Source organism: Vitis riparia, chromosome 14 (genome assembly GCF_004353265.1).
Source record: "Vitis riparia cultivar Riparia Gloire de Montpellier isolate 1030 chromosome 14, EGFV_Vit.rip_1.0, whole genome shotgun sequence".
Taxonomy (NCBI): Eukaryota; Viridiplantae; Streptophyta; class Magnoliopsida; order Vitales; family Vitaceae; genus Vitis; species Vitis riparia.
This window is the reverse complement of record NC_048444.1, coordinates 8556745-8576355: the sequence shown is the minus strand read 5'-3', so window position 1 is coordinate 8576355 and position 19611 is coordinate 8556745. Positions and strand designations below refer to the sequence as shown.

Below are 19611 nucleotides of genomic sequence, written 5' to 3'. Positions count from 1 at the left end.
ACATACTATATGAGAAATAAGATATTCATTATTAAAGTTATAAACATCACAACTTTAGTTTCATAAAGTTTTGATAGGTTTAGGGAGTCATCTTCTAAGATGTCTTGTTAATATAATTACAAAAAAAATATATAATTATGAGTTACTTGAAATCTTTTACAAACGTTAGCCTTATACACCTCTTGAACAGTGGGTTCATTCTCCATTGTCCTTATACAATCAGTATAATATTTTAGTACAATGATATGAATTCTATACATCTCTTATTGAATGTGTGTGCATAGGTGTGTTAATCATATTTTCAGTGGTTTGGTAGGAAAAAAGTGTAAAAAGTTGATTCTGAAACACACTTCCTAAATATCATTAGTGAGGTGGGTATTCAAATTGTCATGTGCAAGTGCATAAACATGCGTGCAATGAGTGTGTGAGAATTATATTAAATATTATATATAAATAATATAATACAAGTTATATGATAATAAAGATACATATGGTAATATATAAAAATATATTATAAGAAGTGAACCATTCCTTGTTTGAAGTGGAACCCACTTTGAACAAATAGGATGCTCAAATGGGGGAAATGCATATATCGAACCATGAGCTACATAAGAATTATAGCCTTGGTCAATTGATCCACCACCTTGGTTGTTTTGGTGCAATAATAAAGCACTTGGAAGAAAAAATAAAATTCAAATGAGAAATCAACAAATTTTGCTAAATGAATTCAAAATAAAACAATAGCTAAAAAAATGTTATATATGAAGATAAATTGAAAATGATAAATTGAAGTTCAATTGTTTGAAAATTTCTAATCATATTGAACATTTCAATAATACTAAAAAGTTGAACAAATACTCTGCTTTTGTATATTTGACTTTAATGAAAAACATTAATTATCAAAAGTTTTTCGGTCCAAATTGCTAATCAAAATATGGGGATCCTAATATTTTCGACTCGATATAAAAATGGGTAACTCAATTGTATTAAAATAATATTATAATTAACCATTATTATATGAATCTCATATGCATTTTACTAAAATTTTTATTAATCAATTTGCATTTAATAAAGACAATATATATAACATATCTTTAACTAGAAGTTTACAACCTTGGTATATATGATAACATGTCAATTTATAATATTCATTTTCTACACCAATCCAATGACTTTAGCCCTATGCCATAATTAATATAAAGAAACGAAAATTCTAAAATAAAATGAAAATAAGCATTATGTATATTAATTTAATTTTATATAAATAAATAATCAAGTTCAAGTTGCTTAAGTTGAACCCAAGTTTAGTTTAGGTTTATATTTTAGCAAGTCTAACCTAAATTATGAATTATATTGTCATTAGGTTAGACAAAATTCAATTGCTCATGTTGTAATCTTAATTGAATCTTCCATCTATTTTTAATTAAAAAAATAATGATATTACCCATATGATTGGATCTTTTAAATAGTGTATCATTTTATATATGTATATTTGTTAATTATTTTGGTAAATATTAATATTTATATACAAAGTTGCAAAATTTTCATCAAGTTGGAGGGAGATATCATTTTGAACATATTTTGTTTGTATTTATTTATTTATTATGTAAAGTGCATAAAACACATTTTTAGTTTTCATCAAATTGGAGGGAGAATATCAGTTTGAACAAATTTTATTTGAAAATTTTTCCTTTCTTTTATGCAAAGTTCGTAAAATACATTTTTTTTATTGCTTATACCAACTACTTAATGTTTCTATTGACAAATTAGGAAATGTGTGTGTATTTACATTTATATTGTCGATTATCATGGTTCATATTAATTCAAATCTAGAAGAAGCTAAAAAAATAAAAATAAATAAGGAATAGCATACCAGAAAATAAAACTAACTCAATTTTTTTTTTTAGCCACCTTCACTTACCAATATTAATATTGACTACAAACCTAATATATATGTTATGAGAAAATAAAGGCTAATCTTAATTAGGAAAATACCCAAGAGGAGGTAAGGCGGAGGGGGGTTGTGAATTGGGTTTTAAGCAAAAGAAGTACAAATATAAATAGATAAAATTAGAGAAATCAAATTCAGATTTTATAGTGGTTCGACACCCCTTGCATATGTTCACTCTCCTCAAGCTCCTAACTGAGTGAGGGTTTCATCATACTTGAAGTTTCAACCAAGCTTCCAGCACTTTTACATTTAGATTCCGACTCCAATAGGGTCTTACATAATCCCTTCAAGTCTTTACTCACTTGAAGCTTTTAACACTCACAAAAACACTCAAGAACAAATTTAAACTTTTCAACCTAGCTCAATAAAGGATTAAATACAACTCAAATGCTAGGAAGAATCATAAGAGTGCATTGAGGAATATGCACATGGAGATTTAATGCACCAAGGAAAGAATGAGAACTTTTAAGTCAAGAACAGGTAGGTAAACAAATAAATGCATGTGTTTTTATGCTCATAAATGAAGTGGACCTCTCAATTTATAAGTTTCTAGCCTCAAGAGCCAAAATGCCAAAAAGTAGTATCAACCAATTGACTAGTCAATAGGTAACAAATATATGACAAGTGACTGTTAGGCTTTGACCAAACCTCGATTGAACCTCGACCAGGTAGGCATATCCATTGACCAGGAATGAAAGGCTACTAGAAGAGAGAGAATATTTTTTGCATATCTTGACCGGTCCTCAATCGAGAAAGCGTAATCGGTCATCCGATACCCTAATCGATTAAGCCAGTTGACTAATACCTCAACCGATTCACCATTTTTGGCCTAAAAACCTATTTTTTTATATTCTTTTCACTTCTAACAATTAGATAAGGTCTTTAAGTCAATGAGTATGTCAAATTTGAAACGATTTGCCTAAGGTTTATTTGATAAAACTCGAGTTTTAATGGAAATGTAACTTTAATGCATAAGTTGAATTTTAAAGATGCATGAAAAGATATGAAAATCCTAAGTACACCCATGCATTCAACTTACATATGTTTCCTAAGAATAAAAGGTCTTCCATTTGTCTTGATTTTGTATCCATTGAGTCTTTTGATGAATTTCTTGAATATCATTCTGAATTTCCAAACTAAAATTTGAAATTCTTTATAATTCAAACTAATTTACAACTTAACCATGGTTTGTTATTATTAAAACATGATTAGGATAACCCTTAGGCTAACAGGTTAAATTCTATTATAAAGGCAAGTCTACCAAAAACTACCAGCCTAACAAAATTATGTACTTAGAAAAAATGACACTTGCTAATTTAATAGAAAAACCATTTATCTATCTATATTTCATTGATTGCAACGCTTAATTTAAAAATATTGTTTATTTAAACATGCAAAAAATGCAAGATTCACTATAGACAAACTTTGATAGAATGCATGTGCAAGATGAAATGAGAAAATGTTGTTAAAAGATTAAGGAACAGAGTATACAAAATGTTGCAATCCCAATATGAATTATTGTCTAAAGTAATATTATAAGTATGTTGATTATAGAATAGTATATAATTATACTTGTTAGAATTCTCAACTTCTTTATTAACTTTAATATTAATAATATAAGTATATGCTGAAATTTATAACTATTTGTGGAACTCACGAAGCTACCTTAACTTTGTTTGATCCTAGGGGTGCAACTTGGCAAGTAGGCAAGTTAACTTGTCCCAACTTGACTTTCTAAGCATGTTTAAACAATTATTTTTAATACTAAAGTAAGGCTTTGATTAAGTCTTTTAAACTTGAACTCAATTTGAATTAAGTTTGGACCAAGGTTTGAAGAATTTGAGCTTAGCCCAAACCTAATTTAATATTTGTGTAGTATTTATAACTTATGTAATGACAGTCATTTTCTTTATCTTCTTTTTAGATTTTTAAGGAAAATATCAAATTATAATTTTATCATATACTTTTTATTTTTTGAAAGATGTATACATTTATTTTGATTTTTTTGTTATTATTTGAAAATTTTATCTTAGTCACTATTTAAATTTTAATATATATATATATATATATGAGAAAACAAAGGCTATGCTTAGTTAAGAAAAACACCCAAAAGGGGGGGGGGGGAGGGGGGGGGGGAGGGAGGGTGAATTGGGTTTTTAAAATCTTTTCAATCACAACAAATTTAAACAAAATATAAGCAAAGTAAAAAGATAGAGTTTAGAGAATTCAAACTCGATTTTATAGTGGTTCAACACTTCCTTGCCTACGTTCACTCTCCTTAACCTCCTAACCGAGTGAGGGTTCCACTAACTTGAAGCTTCAACCAAACTTCCAATCTTCTTACACTTGGATTCCGGCTCCAATGGGCTCTTACATAACCTCTTCAAGATTCAACCCTCTTGAAGGCTTTAACACTCAGTTTGTTACAAGATATAATCACTCAACCTAGTTTAAGGATGACTCAAATACAAGACAAAACTACGATGACACACAACAGTGCACTAAAGGATATGCAAGTGGTGATTTCAATGCACTATGAAAGAAATGAGAGCTTTTTGATCAAGAACAGGTAGGTAGGCTTTGAATGCAAGTGTTCCCTTGTCAATAAATGAAGTGGAGCTCTCAATTTATAGGTTTCTAAGATCGAGGGTCAAAAACAGCAAAAGGTAACCTCGTTAGGTCGACCGGTTCACTAGCCGTTGGAGCATTTAATGCATAACAGGTTACCATTGCCTCAACCGGACCTCGATCGGTCCTTGACTGGACCTCAATTGGTAAGAGAAACACCTCGACCGGGAAGAGAAGGCTACTGGGAGAGAGAGAAGATTTTTTACCTCTCTCAATTGGTCCTCGATAGGACGACCACGACCGGTCGACCGGTTCCTCAACCAGTTGACCGGTTGGCCATAGCCTCGACCAATTAAGCCTTTTTGGCCCCGAAAACCTATTTTTTTTATTCCTTTCTTTTCTAACACTTAGGCAAGGTCTTTAGGTAAATTATTAAGCCAATTATAAAACATTTTGCTTAAGGTACATTAGTTAAAAACTCGGGTTTTAATGAAATCGACGTTTTAAAGAATAAACCGAGTTTTCAAAGATGCATGAAACGTGTGAAAATCCTAAATGCACTCATGCATTCATCTTACATTAGTTTCCTATGACTACAAGTCTTCCAAGCGTCTCGATCTTTTATCCATTTGGTCATTTGATGAATTTTCGAGTTTATACCTAAGATTCTTAAACATTTAAACCAATTAGTCACTTAACCATGGTTTGTTATTATCAAAACCCGATTAGGAGAACCCTTGGGCTAACAATATATATAAATGATTAATTGATTGAAAAGGATGAAAACATCCCAAATTTGTAAAACGGACCTTCCCCATTTTTGAACTTGAAGAGTAACCCATTTTTGACATAAATACCTTTCAGCATTTTCATTATTTACATGTATGTTTTAAAAGAAAGGGTTACTTTTGCAAGAAAAATATGAGGGCATTTTTGTCAAAAATGGGTATTTTTTAGGTTGAAAAAAGGTGAAGGGTTAGTTTTCCAAAGTGGGGAAGATTTCATCCCTTTTAATCGGTTATCTCTAAAAAAATTGTGAATAGATTTTGAATTATATAACCTGATAAACCTTTCTTACTTGAGTCTAATCCAACTAACTCAAACTCAATTAGAACTTAAAAAAACCAAGGTTGAGTTGGGCTAGGATTGAATGCCTTAGTTGAAAGTCAAGTTGGATTAGGTTCAAATTTTCCATTAACCTAACTCAAATCACCCAAGTTGCAATCTTACTTAATATTGTTGAAAAAGTCATTGGGTGTCCAATAACCGAGTTTATAGAAATAAGTACAATATTTTAAACTTCTAACAAATTAAGAAGAAAAAAAATGCTCTTATCTAACTTGATCAACTTGGTTGTCTATGAAGGCATGAATAGTATGTTTTGCAAAGGGTTTAATTCGATTCTACAAGAAGTCTCATGTTTTCCTTATGAAAATTAAAAAAAATAAATGACAACTTAAATGTCAGCAATGTTCATTGCAAAAGAAGTTTAGGCATTTATATCCTTGTGGTTCATACTATATCCCAGTGGTGTTTTGTTTTGAAGCATAAGGGTTGGAAATCTGTTTGCAATAAAGACTGAAGCTTGAGAAGCTTCATCCCATAACTTGGTTGGTATGGATGCTTTAACAAGCAAAGTTTGGCCATTTTCTACTATATGCATGTGCTTTCTTTTAGAAGAAGTGAAAGAAAAAAGGTTTAGAGTCCTTTGAATAAGTTGCAGACTGTTCATCTGAAGAACCATGAGAAAAGGTAGACCTTGGAGCTTTAAGCTTTAAGCCTCCCTTCCAGAAGAGTCATTTTTGTAACCTGGTCTTTGACAAAACAAAAACATAGATGAAACTCAAAGTAGACATTGTTAGCATTGGCAAACTTAGACACAGATAAGATTTCTGATAAGTTAGGAACATGAAGAAGATGGTTTAAAGAAAATGATTTTGATGCAAGGAAAGGTGATGAAAGACTGAGTGACCAACATGTTTGATAAGTGAACCCTCACCATTACTCATATAAACTAATTCTTGGTTATCAAATTGTTTGCATCTGCAGTAAGATGATTTGTAGTCCCAGAATTTGGATACCAGTTGGTGCCATAAACTGACTCAGGAGTGGCAAGTATTGCTAACTTCTGAGATCTACCATTGTTGAGTCACTGATATTGAGAGTAATCTTCATGAGAAAAATCTCCTTAAAATTGAGGAAGATTTCCTTGAAACTGTCCTTGGAGCTGTGAAGGATTGGTGAATAATTGATAAAATCAATAATAACACTGCATGACCAAATGACCAAATCAATAATAACACTCCATAAATTAAGATAGTTTATTAACATTGGGGACATCAGATACAAAGTGTTAAACTACTAAGAATAGGTGATACATAACTGAATTCCTCCCATTTTCCACTTAAAACCTGTCCTACTCTGGCTCTAATTAATTATAAAGAGCTGCATCCAAGAGGGCTGCCTCACAACCACAGTTATCAAAAATTAATTTTTGAAAACTAAATTCTAATAACATGAACAATTGGAGGGGAAATGATGATAAAGCTAAAGTTTAGATTTAGGGTAATACAAAGGCAATTTTCATTGTTTTCTTAGTTCTTAGAATAATTTATAACGAATTCCAATTACAGAGTCAGCACAAAAACAAAAGAAAAAAGAGAAGAAATCCCAACATTTACCATATCTGTTTTACAAAACATATCCAGAAAAATGTTTTAAGGTGTTACTACCTCAAATTCAAATGACAGGTGAGACTTGTTCAACAATCAGGGAACTATTGAACTAAAAGGGTACATCTTTCACCAACCAATCTAATCTCATCAATGTACATGTCTAATTTCTGTACATAAACACCCTCTACTTGCTGATCTTACCAAGAGTATATCCACAGCTTCTTTTACATTCACCTCCTACTATGATACCGATGTTCATCATGTCTATGCCTATCTTTATTACTCCAAGATGATGAACCATTCCACCTATCATCAATATTACTTTCGTAACTGGCTGAACCATAATTATGTGGTGAGAGTCGACTGCTTGATGATGAATATGATAAAGAACTATATGAATTATAACCTAATGAATCTTCATGGACCAAAGAGCTCCTCCCAACTCTGTCAGATAGAGACCTCCCAAAACTAGGGCTTCTAGGTCTCGGAATGTTACCTCTTGTACTGTAGGAAGTGTAACTAGAGTCAATGCCACCATGCCTTGGTGGGTAACTAGACCTGGGGGGGCTGATTTCCATGTCACTATCACAAGGCCCATCATCTCTGTAATCCCTTGACCACCTTTGCTCATGGGAATTCCTTCTGCTGCTAGGTTCATAGGAATGGTTCAATCTGCGGTGTGGTCGGCTCCCAGCTGCCCAACGTCTTTCATCTGCATTTTTTGGAATCGGTGCATTTATTCCTGGAAATTCAACACTCATTTTCCTCTGGGGCTCAGGATACTCTGTTTCAAGAATTTCTCCATCCTCCTGCTCGTCCTTCGCTTCTTCATCTGCATATATTGTGATCCCTGATGGTTGGTCCTCTTCTTCTGGATCTGAAAAAATGTCCACCAACGTTATTAAATCACAAATGAAATTTGAATTTAGATCACATAGACCTTCTGCCAAAGCAACAATCATAAATCATGCCTGTCAGAATTTGAGAACAGGGCACAAGGCCCCTCCTGTCCACTGCATCAGATGATGACTGTCCGACATCCATGGAGATTAACACATAATTGCAAATTTCATGGAATTTATGCATAGCCCTAACATTATGTGAAATTAGCTCATAACATGTCACAAGAGTTCCAACTCCCATCCCCATATACTTTCATGGGCCCTAAATTTGCAGAGCACCAGCAATAGGAATTTATGTTAATCCCCATATATGGAGCACAAAATAAATTATCCTGGTTTTTTCAAGGCAAAGACTAAATCTCCCAAAGAATCATAGTCCAACCTTGATCTGCCATGTCTCCAAAAGATGATTTGCAGGAGAGAGTGTTGAAGTATAGAGAGAAAATTGTGGATTTGGAGTGCTGATGTAAGAGAATACAGGAGTGGATGGTTCTTTTGCCAGTATGTGTGCCTACCATCTAAATGATAAATCATAAAACTGATAATGGAAAACCAACAGCCAAAGAAATGCATCCAGAACAAGAACAAATTTGGTAACAATATTTATGGTAAAGTATGGTCACCTAGATATCCTGGTGGGTAACCCATTTCTCGCATTCGGTTAAGCCAAGGAGGTGGATCAAGCTCCTGCATAACACATGAAAGTGTTTCAACATTAATGAACCTTGAAACACAAAAGGCCAAATTCCACTGCAAATTGGAAACTTTGGCAACCAGATTTACAGTTACCGTTACAAGCCAACTGACAAATGCAATTCATCCATTGTCACATAATTAAAAATACAAGTCAATAGTTTCATAAATAACACTTGATAATGGCCATTATGTATCAGAATCAGAGGGAATTGGAACTATCATGATGGCTAAGGCAACTCTACCAAAGATTCATTACATTAACGGCCTCTTTGTTACCATTTTTTTTTTTTTTTGACCAGGTAAAATAAAAGATCTATTAAAAAAGAGACATTAAAAGAGTGACTCAAGGTATACAATACCTATATACCCACCGCCAAACTTGTCAAAAAAGGAAAAGGAAACAATCACCCAAACCGGTTTAAAACAACCTTAACTAGAGTCCAACCAATCAACAAAACTAACTAAAGTGTGATCAACTATAAACAACTTTGCCTCTGACTAAAGGGAAAAAACAAAAAATATTTTAGTTTCTGGATCGAAAGCACGTCATCATCGAAAGCCATTCTATTTCTTACCTTCCAAACCGTCCAAAAGATGTGTAGAAGAGCTACTCTTCAAACCTTCTTACGCTTTCTGCCCACAAACGATCCATGACAACTGAGAAGAGTCTCTCTAACTAAAGAAGGAAACACCCATGATACCCCGACCAAAGAAAATAACAACTCCCACAAGACCCTTGTTTTAGTACAATGAAGAAGAAGGAAGTCTATAGTCTCTTCCTTCTCATGGCCAAAAAAACATCTATTTGCCAAGGGCTGCCCTCTTTTTTGAATTAAATCCAATGTTAAAGCTTTACCCCACGTAGCCTCCCAAGCAAAGAAGCTAATCTTGGGCTGCACCCACATGTTCCAAATGCAACTTGAGGGGAACGAAGAAGAGTTGCCCGACTCTAAAACATTGTAGAGAGATTTGACCAAGAATTTCCCACTCTTTATTTCAGTCCAAAGCACCGTGTCTTCCACGTCACAACACTCTCTTCCCATGCAACCACACCAAAAAGCTTTCCACCTCTTTAGCTGAGGAGTCCCAAAAATCCACCAACCACACCTCCTTATCAACAACTGAAGCAAACAAGGACGGAGGACACACACAAAGGAGAATCCCCACACCACTCATCCCTCCAAAATCTCACCCTTTGCTCATTATCCACTGTGAAGGAAATCCTAGTTCTTACAAGATCCTAGTCCATCCTTATCCCTTTCCACAACCCAACACCATACACCTCTTTCACCTCTCGAGAGCACTACCCTCCGCTTTCTTCCTCATACTTCCCTCAAATCACTTGATTCCACAAAGCACTTTTCTTATTTGCGAACCGCCAATTCCATTTGCCAAGAAGAGCATTATTTAGGGTGGAAAGACACTTGACCTCTAAACCCCCTTTCTTCTTACTTAGGCACACAAACTCCCATCTTACTAAATGTGGTTTCCACTCCAAATTCCCACCTCCCCAAAGGAAGTTCATCTGAATATGCACTAGCCTTTGTCTAATTGAGCTTAGCATGCACAACAAAGACATAAAATAAATGGCCAAATTTGACAATGTGCTTCAAATTAGGGTAGTTCTCCCTCCTTTGGATATGCATTGTCTCTTCCACTTAGCCAACCTTCTATGGAACCGCTTTTTGTTACCATAACATCACAATGGCCATTACAATCAGTAAATCTATTTGAGGATGCTGCCATCCGAAGGAAGAATAAAAATGGTTTTTCAACTTCATTTTCTTCTTTCTATTTTGATGTCAAATTTTTATGTTCCAAAACCTCTCAACCCTTTTTTTTATTAGCGAGCATTAAATTAAGGACAAAATAAGCAAAGCCTTCAGTTTTAATCAAGTATCTAACCCTTCAAAGGTCAAAATATTTGAGGTAAGAAACCTAAGTGTTGTATAATCTTTGTTGTCTTTGCTTGATTAGGAGTAATATTTCATGTATAATGTTAGGGCTAGAGCCCAAATTACTCAATTTTTGTTATTTGGCCCCTGCCACCTCACAGCTTAAACTTATAGATTATTTGGTAGCTTAATATGGTATCGGAACCTTGGTTTACATGAAGTCATGAGTTTGAACCTCACCATTGATGTTTATTTCCCTCATTTATTAAGCCCACATACAAATCTAAAGACAACTGCCATGAGGTAAGGTGTTAAAGCCATATCCAAAACTAGTTTGATATGCATAGCTGGCCCCTGCTACCTAATGATTTATGTTTTTGGGTTAATTGATAACTTGTAACCAAATTCTAGCTTCCTAGAAGTTTGAAAAATAAGATTTCCAAGGAAAAGCAAAGCTTGTGTCTCTTGGCATTTGGCAAATTAACCTACCAACGCTTCACCTACAGAAAAATACCCAATTAGATTCATGTTTCTTTAAGGATTTTTCTTGTTTTGAGTTTTATAATACTAAGATCAATGATTTGAATGCCTATCAAGAAATATTAAGTTATTAGAACGAAATCTAATTTTGATTCTTGTACTATGGGATATTAAGTGATTAGAACAAAATCTAAGTTTGATTCTTGTACTATGGGATATTATAACCATGGGATATTATAACATTATTGGTTGACATTATAATAGCCTTGACTAAATTTAATGTTTTTTTGTTGCTTAAATTTTGCAATTTTTTATTTGATGGGTTGTGAATGTTAATGCAAACCCGGTTTGATGATTAGAAAAAAGCTTCAGTCAAATTGATTGCTGTTAATACTTTTCTACAATTTTGGACAGTCATTACCAAATGAAGGATGAAGAAAGGGAAAAAAGAGAACACATCTTTTGGTTAGAAAAAAGTTAGGAGAAAAAACTAATTCATCCACGAAAACCTCTAACCCACAGAGGTGATGGGTATCATTGCATATCAGTTTATCTGCTGAAAAATGTTATGCCCATGTTTTCAAATATAAAAAGATTTTTTTTTTTTGATAGGTAAGTTTTCAGATATAAAAAGATAAAAGTAAAAAGCTCGTTTGGGACAGTTTCTGGGGAAATTTTCCTAAATAAAAGTTGTATTTAAATGTATGTTTAACATAAAGAATGATTCAGCTGTTTGAATAACTTCATAAGCAATGCAATTTAGGGAATACATATCCAGGATTCAAAATTGTAGACATAAGAGCCCATGCACATGCAAAGAGTAAAATCTTGTACTCCATTGAAATTAATGCCCGCATAGAAACATAACTAAAGAAAACAAAGACAGCCTTCTTCTGTAGAAAAGAGTGAGTTACATTACCCCAAGGCCCAAAAGCTCACGTGTTTCAACCCCAAGAGCACCTGGCCTTAAACCATCATACCTTCCACCAGGGGAATTTTGATAATATCGAGTTGGGTTACGAGATCCAGGATTCTGATTACGTCTGGATTTATGTTGTTTGCGAGCATTATTAACAGCAACATTGTCACGGGGCTTTGGGCATTCCTTCAGAGAATGATTGTAGGAACCACAATTGAAACAACGGGAAGCATCTATTATTTCCAAGGCTCTACAAATAAGCAAAATATAAATGTAAGGAAACATATCATATGTATGAGACTTCAGCAAGACTAGTATATCATACATACAGAGGAGATTCTCCAGAACAAACATAAAACTGCATGCTTGATAAGATAAATATCCAATCAATGGAATGAAGTACTCCAGTCAGCAAAATAGAGCTTCACGGGTCTGGAATGTGTCTCACTATGATAAAGGGTCCAAACCATGTTCTGGGAGGTTGGATCAAGGATTTCAATGCAGAATAGGCCCTTGTCTATCAAACAGTAAATTTCCAAAACACTTTTGCCCTCTATTAACCGAAAAATTAGACAATACCTGAGCTCAGTCTTTGTACATTGCATTTCTCCTAAAGCACTTGACAATGTTATCAATCATATTTATGGCATCATTATCACAGACAAGTTTGTCATGCCCCCTAAAGGGTTAAAAGGGCTATGTAGTTTCTGTTTACTAAGCAAACCTGTGGACAAAGTTTTTGAGATAGATGAAGTTCCCAGAATCCTATTTCTTGTTACTTATCTTCTGGCAAAGTTTAGTTTATTTATTACTTTTTTATTGACTCTATTGATGGTCTGTGGGAGGCTTAAAGCCCATTGCTCCGACTGTTGTTGCTTGGAGATTGCTTGTATAACTCCCATGCAATGTGGGTAATGCCTCTTTTTGATGTTATCTTACAAGGTATTACTTTATTTAAAAAAAGAAAAATACTTTTCCTTTTGTACTTACATCCATAAAAAGATAATGTGCTGAACATGATGACAGATATCAACAAAGGCAGTAAAATTATCAAAACAACATAGATCATCCCTTAGCACTACACATAAGCGACCAAAGTGTTCAACAGTATCAATGTGCTCCAAAACCAGTACCAAAAGACCTAACTGATAATATATATATACATACAAATAACAGAGATGGAAATGCCTTATATCTAGAGTAAATCACAAGAAAACCTGCAGTTGTGGAATGCAAGATCTGGTCAAAACAATAAAAATTTGAAAATTTGTGAATAAGTCAACAAAAGCGGGTACATATTTGCACTCATTGCATTAATGACCACAAGAATAACAGCCAGAACAGAAGAAAATCATTAATGTTGTGCTTTTTTATGAGTTTTATCTGCTCATAAAAAACAAGGAAGCTGACAATCAACAAACAAAATTTGTTGTAAGCCACATTATGGAACTCCAGGGATGATGATATAACACCAACTTTGATCTCAATCATCACTGAGATGTTTTATCAATTTAACAGATTTATATGTTCTGAATAGAATTTACAGTTTACCCAAAAAAAGTACATAATACATGTTTTGAGGAAAAAAAAGGTAAATAGATCTAGCTCAGAAAGCCATAGGATGATCTCATTTATTTTCCAAATCAATCAATGACTAAGTATGCATATTCATAAACAAAACAAATAGCATTTACCCCTCTGGTTTACTCTGACCATCCTCTGAAACCAAACCCAATGCAAATCCACGATCATAAAGGGGAACTGAATCACCATCCAATGAAATAAACTCCTTGTCTTGTTGTTTCCTTGTTTGGTCGTCTACCCAAAAAGACTGCAGGTCAAAGAGTACTAAAGGATAAAAAAAATCTAAAACTATAAAAGAACAACAAATTGTGAAGAAAGACAAAACAAAGTTCCTGCATTCGGAAATCATCAAATTCCTAACAAATGAGAAAGTACAAACTGATAAAACATATCAGTTTTTATATGGGATTCATAACACCTGGGAAGTTTTGTTCCAGGAACTGGTTCTCCTGGATTGATGTAGCATTTTATTTTTACTTTGTGTACATATGTAACAAGAACATGTTTTCACCATGAGATGCCCTCAAAAAGAAATGAAAGCTTTCCAGAACAGGAGGTTTTCCAGAGAAGACAGGTAGGAGAGCTTAGCAGCAGGTTCCATGATTCCATAACTCGAAAGCATGAAACAAAGATTTAATGTGTCTGACACCCTTAAATTGTGTCTGATATAAAATGTTGTAATCAAACCCTGGTTAGCATTTGTAATTTCAATATAATTACAATTTACAAGAGTGTTTTACTCGTCTTATACATGTACAAAATAAGATACTTCTTTTAATAAAGTAAAATTGTAATTTTGTGTTTAGAATAAATGCCAACAACCTTAAACATAAACCTAGTACTTATGCATTGAAAAATCAGTTCCAAAAACTGTGGTATGTGTTCATGCATGTGTAATCATTTCTCTAGTGTTCATCATAACATGCATGCATTTCATTTTCTATTTAAGGTTTGACTTTTGGATACAAACACCGGTATCAACTCCTTATCACATATTTAAAAAAAATTAATCCATTCCTCATACATTGGCACATTTTGCTTGATAATTCAATAGCTTCTTTCCAAACTATTTTCCTGGTGGATTTTTTATCCACTCATATAACTAAAATTAGTTGGAGAAAACTTTAAGCACACATAAAATGTGGCTAGCAACACTAAATCTCAAGAATTTATAACCTCTAAGAAATCCACTTCACCAGACACAACAATACGTTTTTTAACCCAATAACTATGTCTCTTCAGAACAATACTTCAAAGAAGCTGATATCATTGAATCATTTATTAATGATTCACAAAATTTCATTTATGTCAAGTCATGCTTTATGAAGTTATTACTCAGAAATACACAAATAAAAGGGAAATTAACATTAAAGAATAAAGCACAGAAACGTTTAAAACTAACACAAATAAAATGATTCCTTAGATGAAACATACAAAGAACGCCCATAGTGACCATATGTGCAGGAGCAGAAATACATGAAAAGGAAACATACCACTGCAGAAGATTTATTCAGACCAACATGTAGTGCGGGAAAGTATGTCTTTTCACCAGAATCTAACTGTCCTTTTGGATCCTGAGAAAGTATATCAGATGGTTCCTTGAACAACTTGTAGGAAAAATGTGATCAACAAAAAAAATATATTGATTGCATAATATACTTAATATCCACATAAGAATTTCCAAAAATTAAACAGAAAAGGGTTCAGAGCACACCAAATTACTTCCATAAATACAAAGATAGCAGAAGGCTGATCATAGATAAAACAAGAATCTTGTTAAGGAGTATCTACTGGCCACAAGGCTTGATTTTGGGACGAGGTACTGTAACCTAGCTTGTTGGACAGGGCACAGTAGATACCATTGGTTTTATGAAACTGATATACTGAATTTGTTAATTTTTCCCATCACTGATGTCAAGAAATTTGTTAGGCTGTTAAAATGGAAGCCAATTTTATGTTTTCATTAGTGCAATTGTTTATGGCACTATTGAGCATGAGAGCATAAAAAACATATCAATGTGAGGTTACCACTGATCTAGGCCCACACCCACCAACTCTACCATTGACTAAAAATCAATTTTCATTGCTAAGGAGAAAAAAAAAAAAAAGAAGGTTTATGCCTCAAACCTACAGGTTGGAGACCAATGGCCGAACTCTCTAAATTGATCAATCAAATTGGCTAAAAAGACTATACAACTGCAGGTCTACACCATAAACCTCACTTACATTAGATATTCTTTCTCAAAGGGTTTAGAGATATAAAGTTATTAATCAATAAAAATTCTTCATGAAAAGATTCTGGTGGAGGAAAAAAAAAAAATCATTATTAACTTGCAGCAGTCACACTAATTCAGTCTGAGCATATAAACACATTCATATTCTAACAGCTTTGTTCTAATTAAAACAGACAAAAAGTATTTCTAATTAACAAACATAATTCAGATACTAAACAAAACCAATTAAAAGCCACAGTTTTCACCTGTCAAGAGGAATGAGCCTTACATGGGATGAAGAAACATATTTAGCATGCCACTCTGACCACTGTTGTAATAGTTCCTCAAGCTTCCGTTTACTATCTCTGGAAAGAAAGTTGATTCAATTACACGTCAGCCATGAGACTAATTTCTTTAGGATATACTGCATCTCAGAAAGTCCTTCCTTAAGGTGTACAACTGAACACCTTAAAAAGTAACCAAACCAAACCATTTATTTCATTTTATTTTGTCTTTTACACCTTTGAGAAATAATGTTTATTCCCATCGTACCTCGTTAAGGAACTATAAATTACATGCACCGACGGCTGCTGCTCATCAAATGTCAGTCGTGCTCTCTTTACACCTGATATAGCTGCCAAGTTGAATTATGGAAAACGTAATACAACATAAACTAGAGGGCAGACATTGATTTCCATAGACATATAATAGTATCATAATCATTCCTATCCAAGGGATGTCACAATCTTCATGTTGAAAAGCAAACCCCATTTGTAATACATTCCCAAATTGTAAGGAATTAAGCCAAGAATGTCAAAGGAGGAAACAGGATACAAGTGCCATCTATCATATGGTTGCCAATGGGACCTTCATCTGGAGCAGTCAAACAACCATTCTCAGAAGGCACTCCAGAGCTGGAGCTATTAATTAATTTAGTTACTACAATAGTTTCAGTCACTTCAACACTCCCTTGGGAGGTCAATTGCTTGTCAACCAAATCTTTGTCAAGGACAGCTCCTGATGTAAGTCGGCTATCCACCTTTTCAAAATCGACCTTGTTTTGCATCAGGCTCTCAATGTTCAGTTTGTCTTCTTTAACCTCAGAATTACTAGAACCGGAATCAGCTTCACCAGGCTCAGGATTAGAATTATGAAGTTCATTGTCCTCACTTCCACAAGCGGAACCACTGGGTGCAGGGGGATTAATTAATTCCTCAGTTCCCATATCTGAATCAAGAAGTAGCTTTTGTGGTAACAAGACCACAAAAATCACACTGCATGAAATAAATCTTTGTTAGTGAAATAAACCTAAGTGTAATACCAATCTCATAGGGTATTAAGAAGAAATTACAGCAACAACAGAGTTTAGCTATATATATATATGTATGTATGTCCGTCCTTTCAGATTGAGTTTGATCTTTATTTTTGGTAAATATCCAGGACAGTACTAACATATGTAAAATGTAGAACTCACTAGCTATCATGGTCCAATATAAATAACTGCTTTAAATAATGCGATAGGTGATAAACATGCAATTGTGGAGAAGCATTAGCTGGCAAGATATGTTTTTGCTACTCTTTAAAACATAAAAAAGAAAAAGAAAGATCATTGATAAATGCTTCTAGCAAAGCAGCACATATGAACCAACAAAGAGCAAAGTCTACATTTTTCAATATCATTTGAAAAGATCAACGACAACAATTGTTTTAACCTGCACCAGGAAAAAGCTTTGTGCCTTTATTATGCCAATACCAGTGAGCAATATGAACACATATATTTAAGTACTCCTTTAAATTATAGGAATAAAAAGGGGTGGCAATGTGTAAGGTTCCATTTTCAAGTCCCAGAAGGAACAAAAAAGGAAAAAAATAAAAATTATAGCAGTAAAGATGGGGAAAACAAGACTTCACAAACCAAAATCATAATAAATAGCAAGTAAAATAAAAATCCAGTTTACTTATTTTAATTTCAACACATGGACATAAGGGCATCCTAATGAATGACATCCCCATAGATTTGATACTGAAAAGGATAATCTTGTTTATCCCTTGGAACATATGCCATCATGAATAAGTAACAAAACCCATTGGGTTGTGGACTGTAAATCATGGCCTTACCAAGCCTAACTACAAAGGGTTTCTTGAGTTGACATCTCTTATCCTTTGGATTGGTAGAAAAAGTCATTTACAAGGAAGTCATGAAAATAGAGAGAAACCCATTAAGATGTGGACTGCAATTTTCAGCGTGTCTGACTAAAAATGGTTTTATGAGTTCACAACTTGGCACCGCTTGCATTCTTGGTTAGCAGGAAATAAGATTTTGGATACTCACCAACACAACAATAGCCATAAGTTCATTGCTAGGGAGAAGTTTTTGGAGTTTATAAGAATTCTAGTTTCAGAACTACTGCATATTCTATTGCATTGCCAAGGAAGTCAAAAAAGGAACTGGCCCTTGTGATGCTCTTGAAAAGTTATAATGTTGCTTCCTGGATTTGAAGGGATCAATTTAGATTTGACTCCCTAATTCGATCTACACTAATGAATGACTACTAATAACGCAAATTTGAACTCAGAAGAACTCACAATGAATAATTGATAAACCCACAACTTAAACAAGAAAATATATCTCATCTGAATTGCTAAAATTTGTCCCATTCTTACGCCATAACCCATACAATGGCCCCATTGCTAAAACCCAAAACCCCAGTTTATCAACTCATAATTTATCCGAAAGAATAAACCCAAAATCATAGAATACAGCGCAATTGAAGCAAAAGAGCACCTTCTTTGTCCACGCACTATGTTTTCTATTGTAAGACCAATTATACAACTTGGGTCTTTTGGTGGGAAAAAAGTGTTTCAATTTAAATTCACTGAATTTTCAAATAATAACGCTATCTAGGTACCATAAAAACCAATAAGCCTTGGTCTGGTCGCTGAGAAAACGAAGGAAAATGGAAAAAAAAATAAAATTATAAATCCTATCAACTTCTGTGGCCTTGCTCTTGCTTCCTAAAATAAAAAATATTAGGAAAAATCTAAGAAAGAACAAATCTCCTGAACCAAGCCAAACAGTTCAAAAGGGTCCTTATTTCTTGTTTCCAGAGCAATGAAAATTCTAATTCAACGGAAAAGCAACAAGAATAAAAGAAAAAGAGAATTCAGCTGTAAAATTCTTTCATTCTTCTTACCTTATCTCAGCAACCAAACGTGAGGCAAGGACAAAGGCGGATTGAATCTGGGAGAAAATTTGCAGGAATTTGGTGGGTAAGAGCTTAGGGTTTTGAAGAAAAAATCTCAGGAAAAGCTGAAACAATGATAGATCTCAGGGATTTCATTTGTCTATGGGCGGAGGGGAAAAGGATCAGATGCATCGCCGACAGGGTGTTCCATCATCCGGGGCAATCCTGACTTTCTATGTTACAATTGGCGGTACAGATTATACGTGGCGCTTTTTGGGTTGTCAGATCAGTGGCCCACCGTTCTTGTGACCTTTTGACTATTCAATTTTAGAACAAACATACCAAAATGCCCTTGCCCATCTTTTGTCTCTAAGGAAGATGCGTTTCTGAATTTAACGGATCATAGACTACTTTATTTTTCTCTCCTTTTCTTTTCCCTTCTCTTTTCTTCTGAGTTTCAGGAATTAAGAACACAATTGACTTTGTGGACTTGATTTTGGCCTTTATTCTGTGGAAATTTTCTCACTTGAACCGTCAAGGTAT

The 19611-nt window shown here is 33.9% G+C and overlaps 1 protein-coding gene across 2 annotated transcripts; it reads right to left on the bottom strand.

Moving 5' to 3' along the window:
• Positions 1-7085: 7085 nt before the first annotated feature.
• On the bottom strand, positions 7086-19294 carry LOC117930252. Of its 2 annotated transcripts, none has more exons than XM_034850818.1 (9): positions 19078-19294; positions 16718-17157; positions 16436-16508; positions 16173-16248; positions 15164-15244; positions 13781-13917; positions 12087-12336; positions 8720-8783; positions 7086-8071 (listed from the first exon to the last, which is right to left on the bottom strand). In XM_034850818.1, exons 2-9 carry the CDS (start codon positions 17106-17108, stop codon positions 7425-7427), a joined length of 1719 nt encoding a protein of 572 aa, XP_034706709.1. In that variant the 5' UTR covers positions 17109-17157; positions 19078-19294; the 3' UTR covers positions 7086-7424. The 2 variants fall into 2 exon arrangements, with proteins under 2 accessions (XP_034706709.1, XP_034706708.1); XM_034850817.1 differs by having other exon boundaries at positions 16436-16517; positions 19078-19290.
• Between the last annotated feature and the right edge of the window lie 317 nt (positions 19295-19611).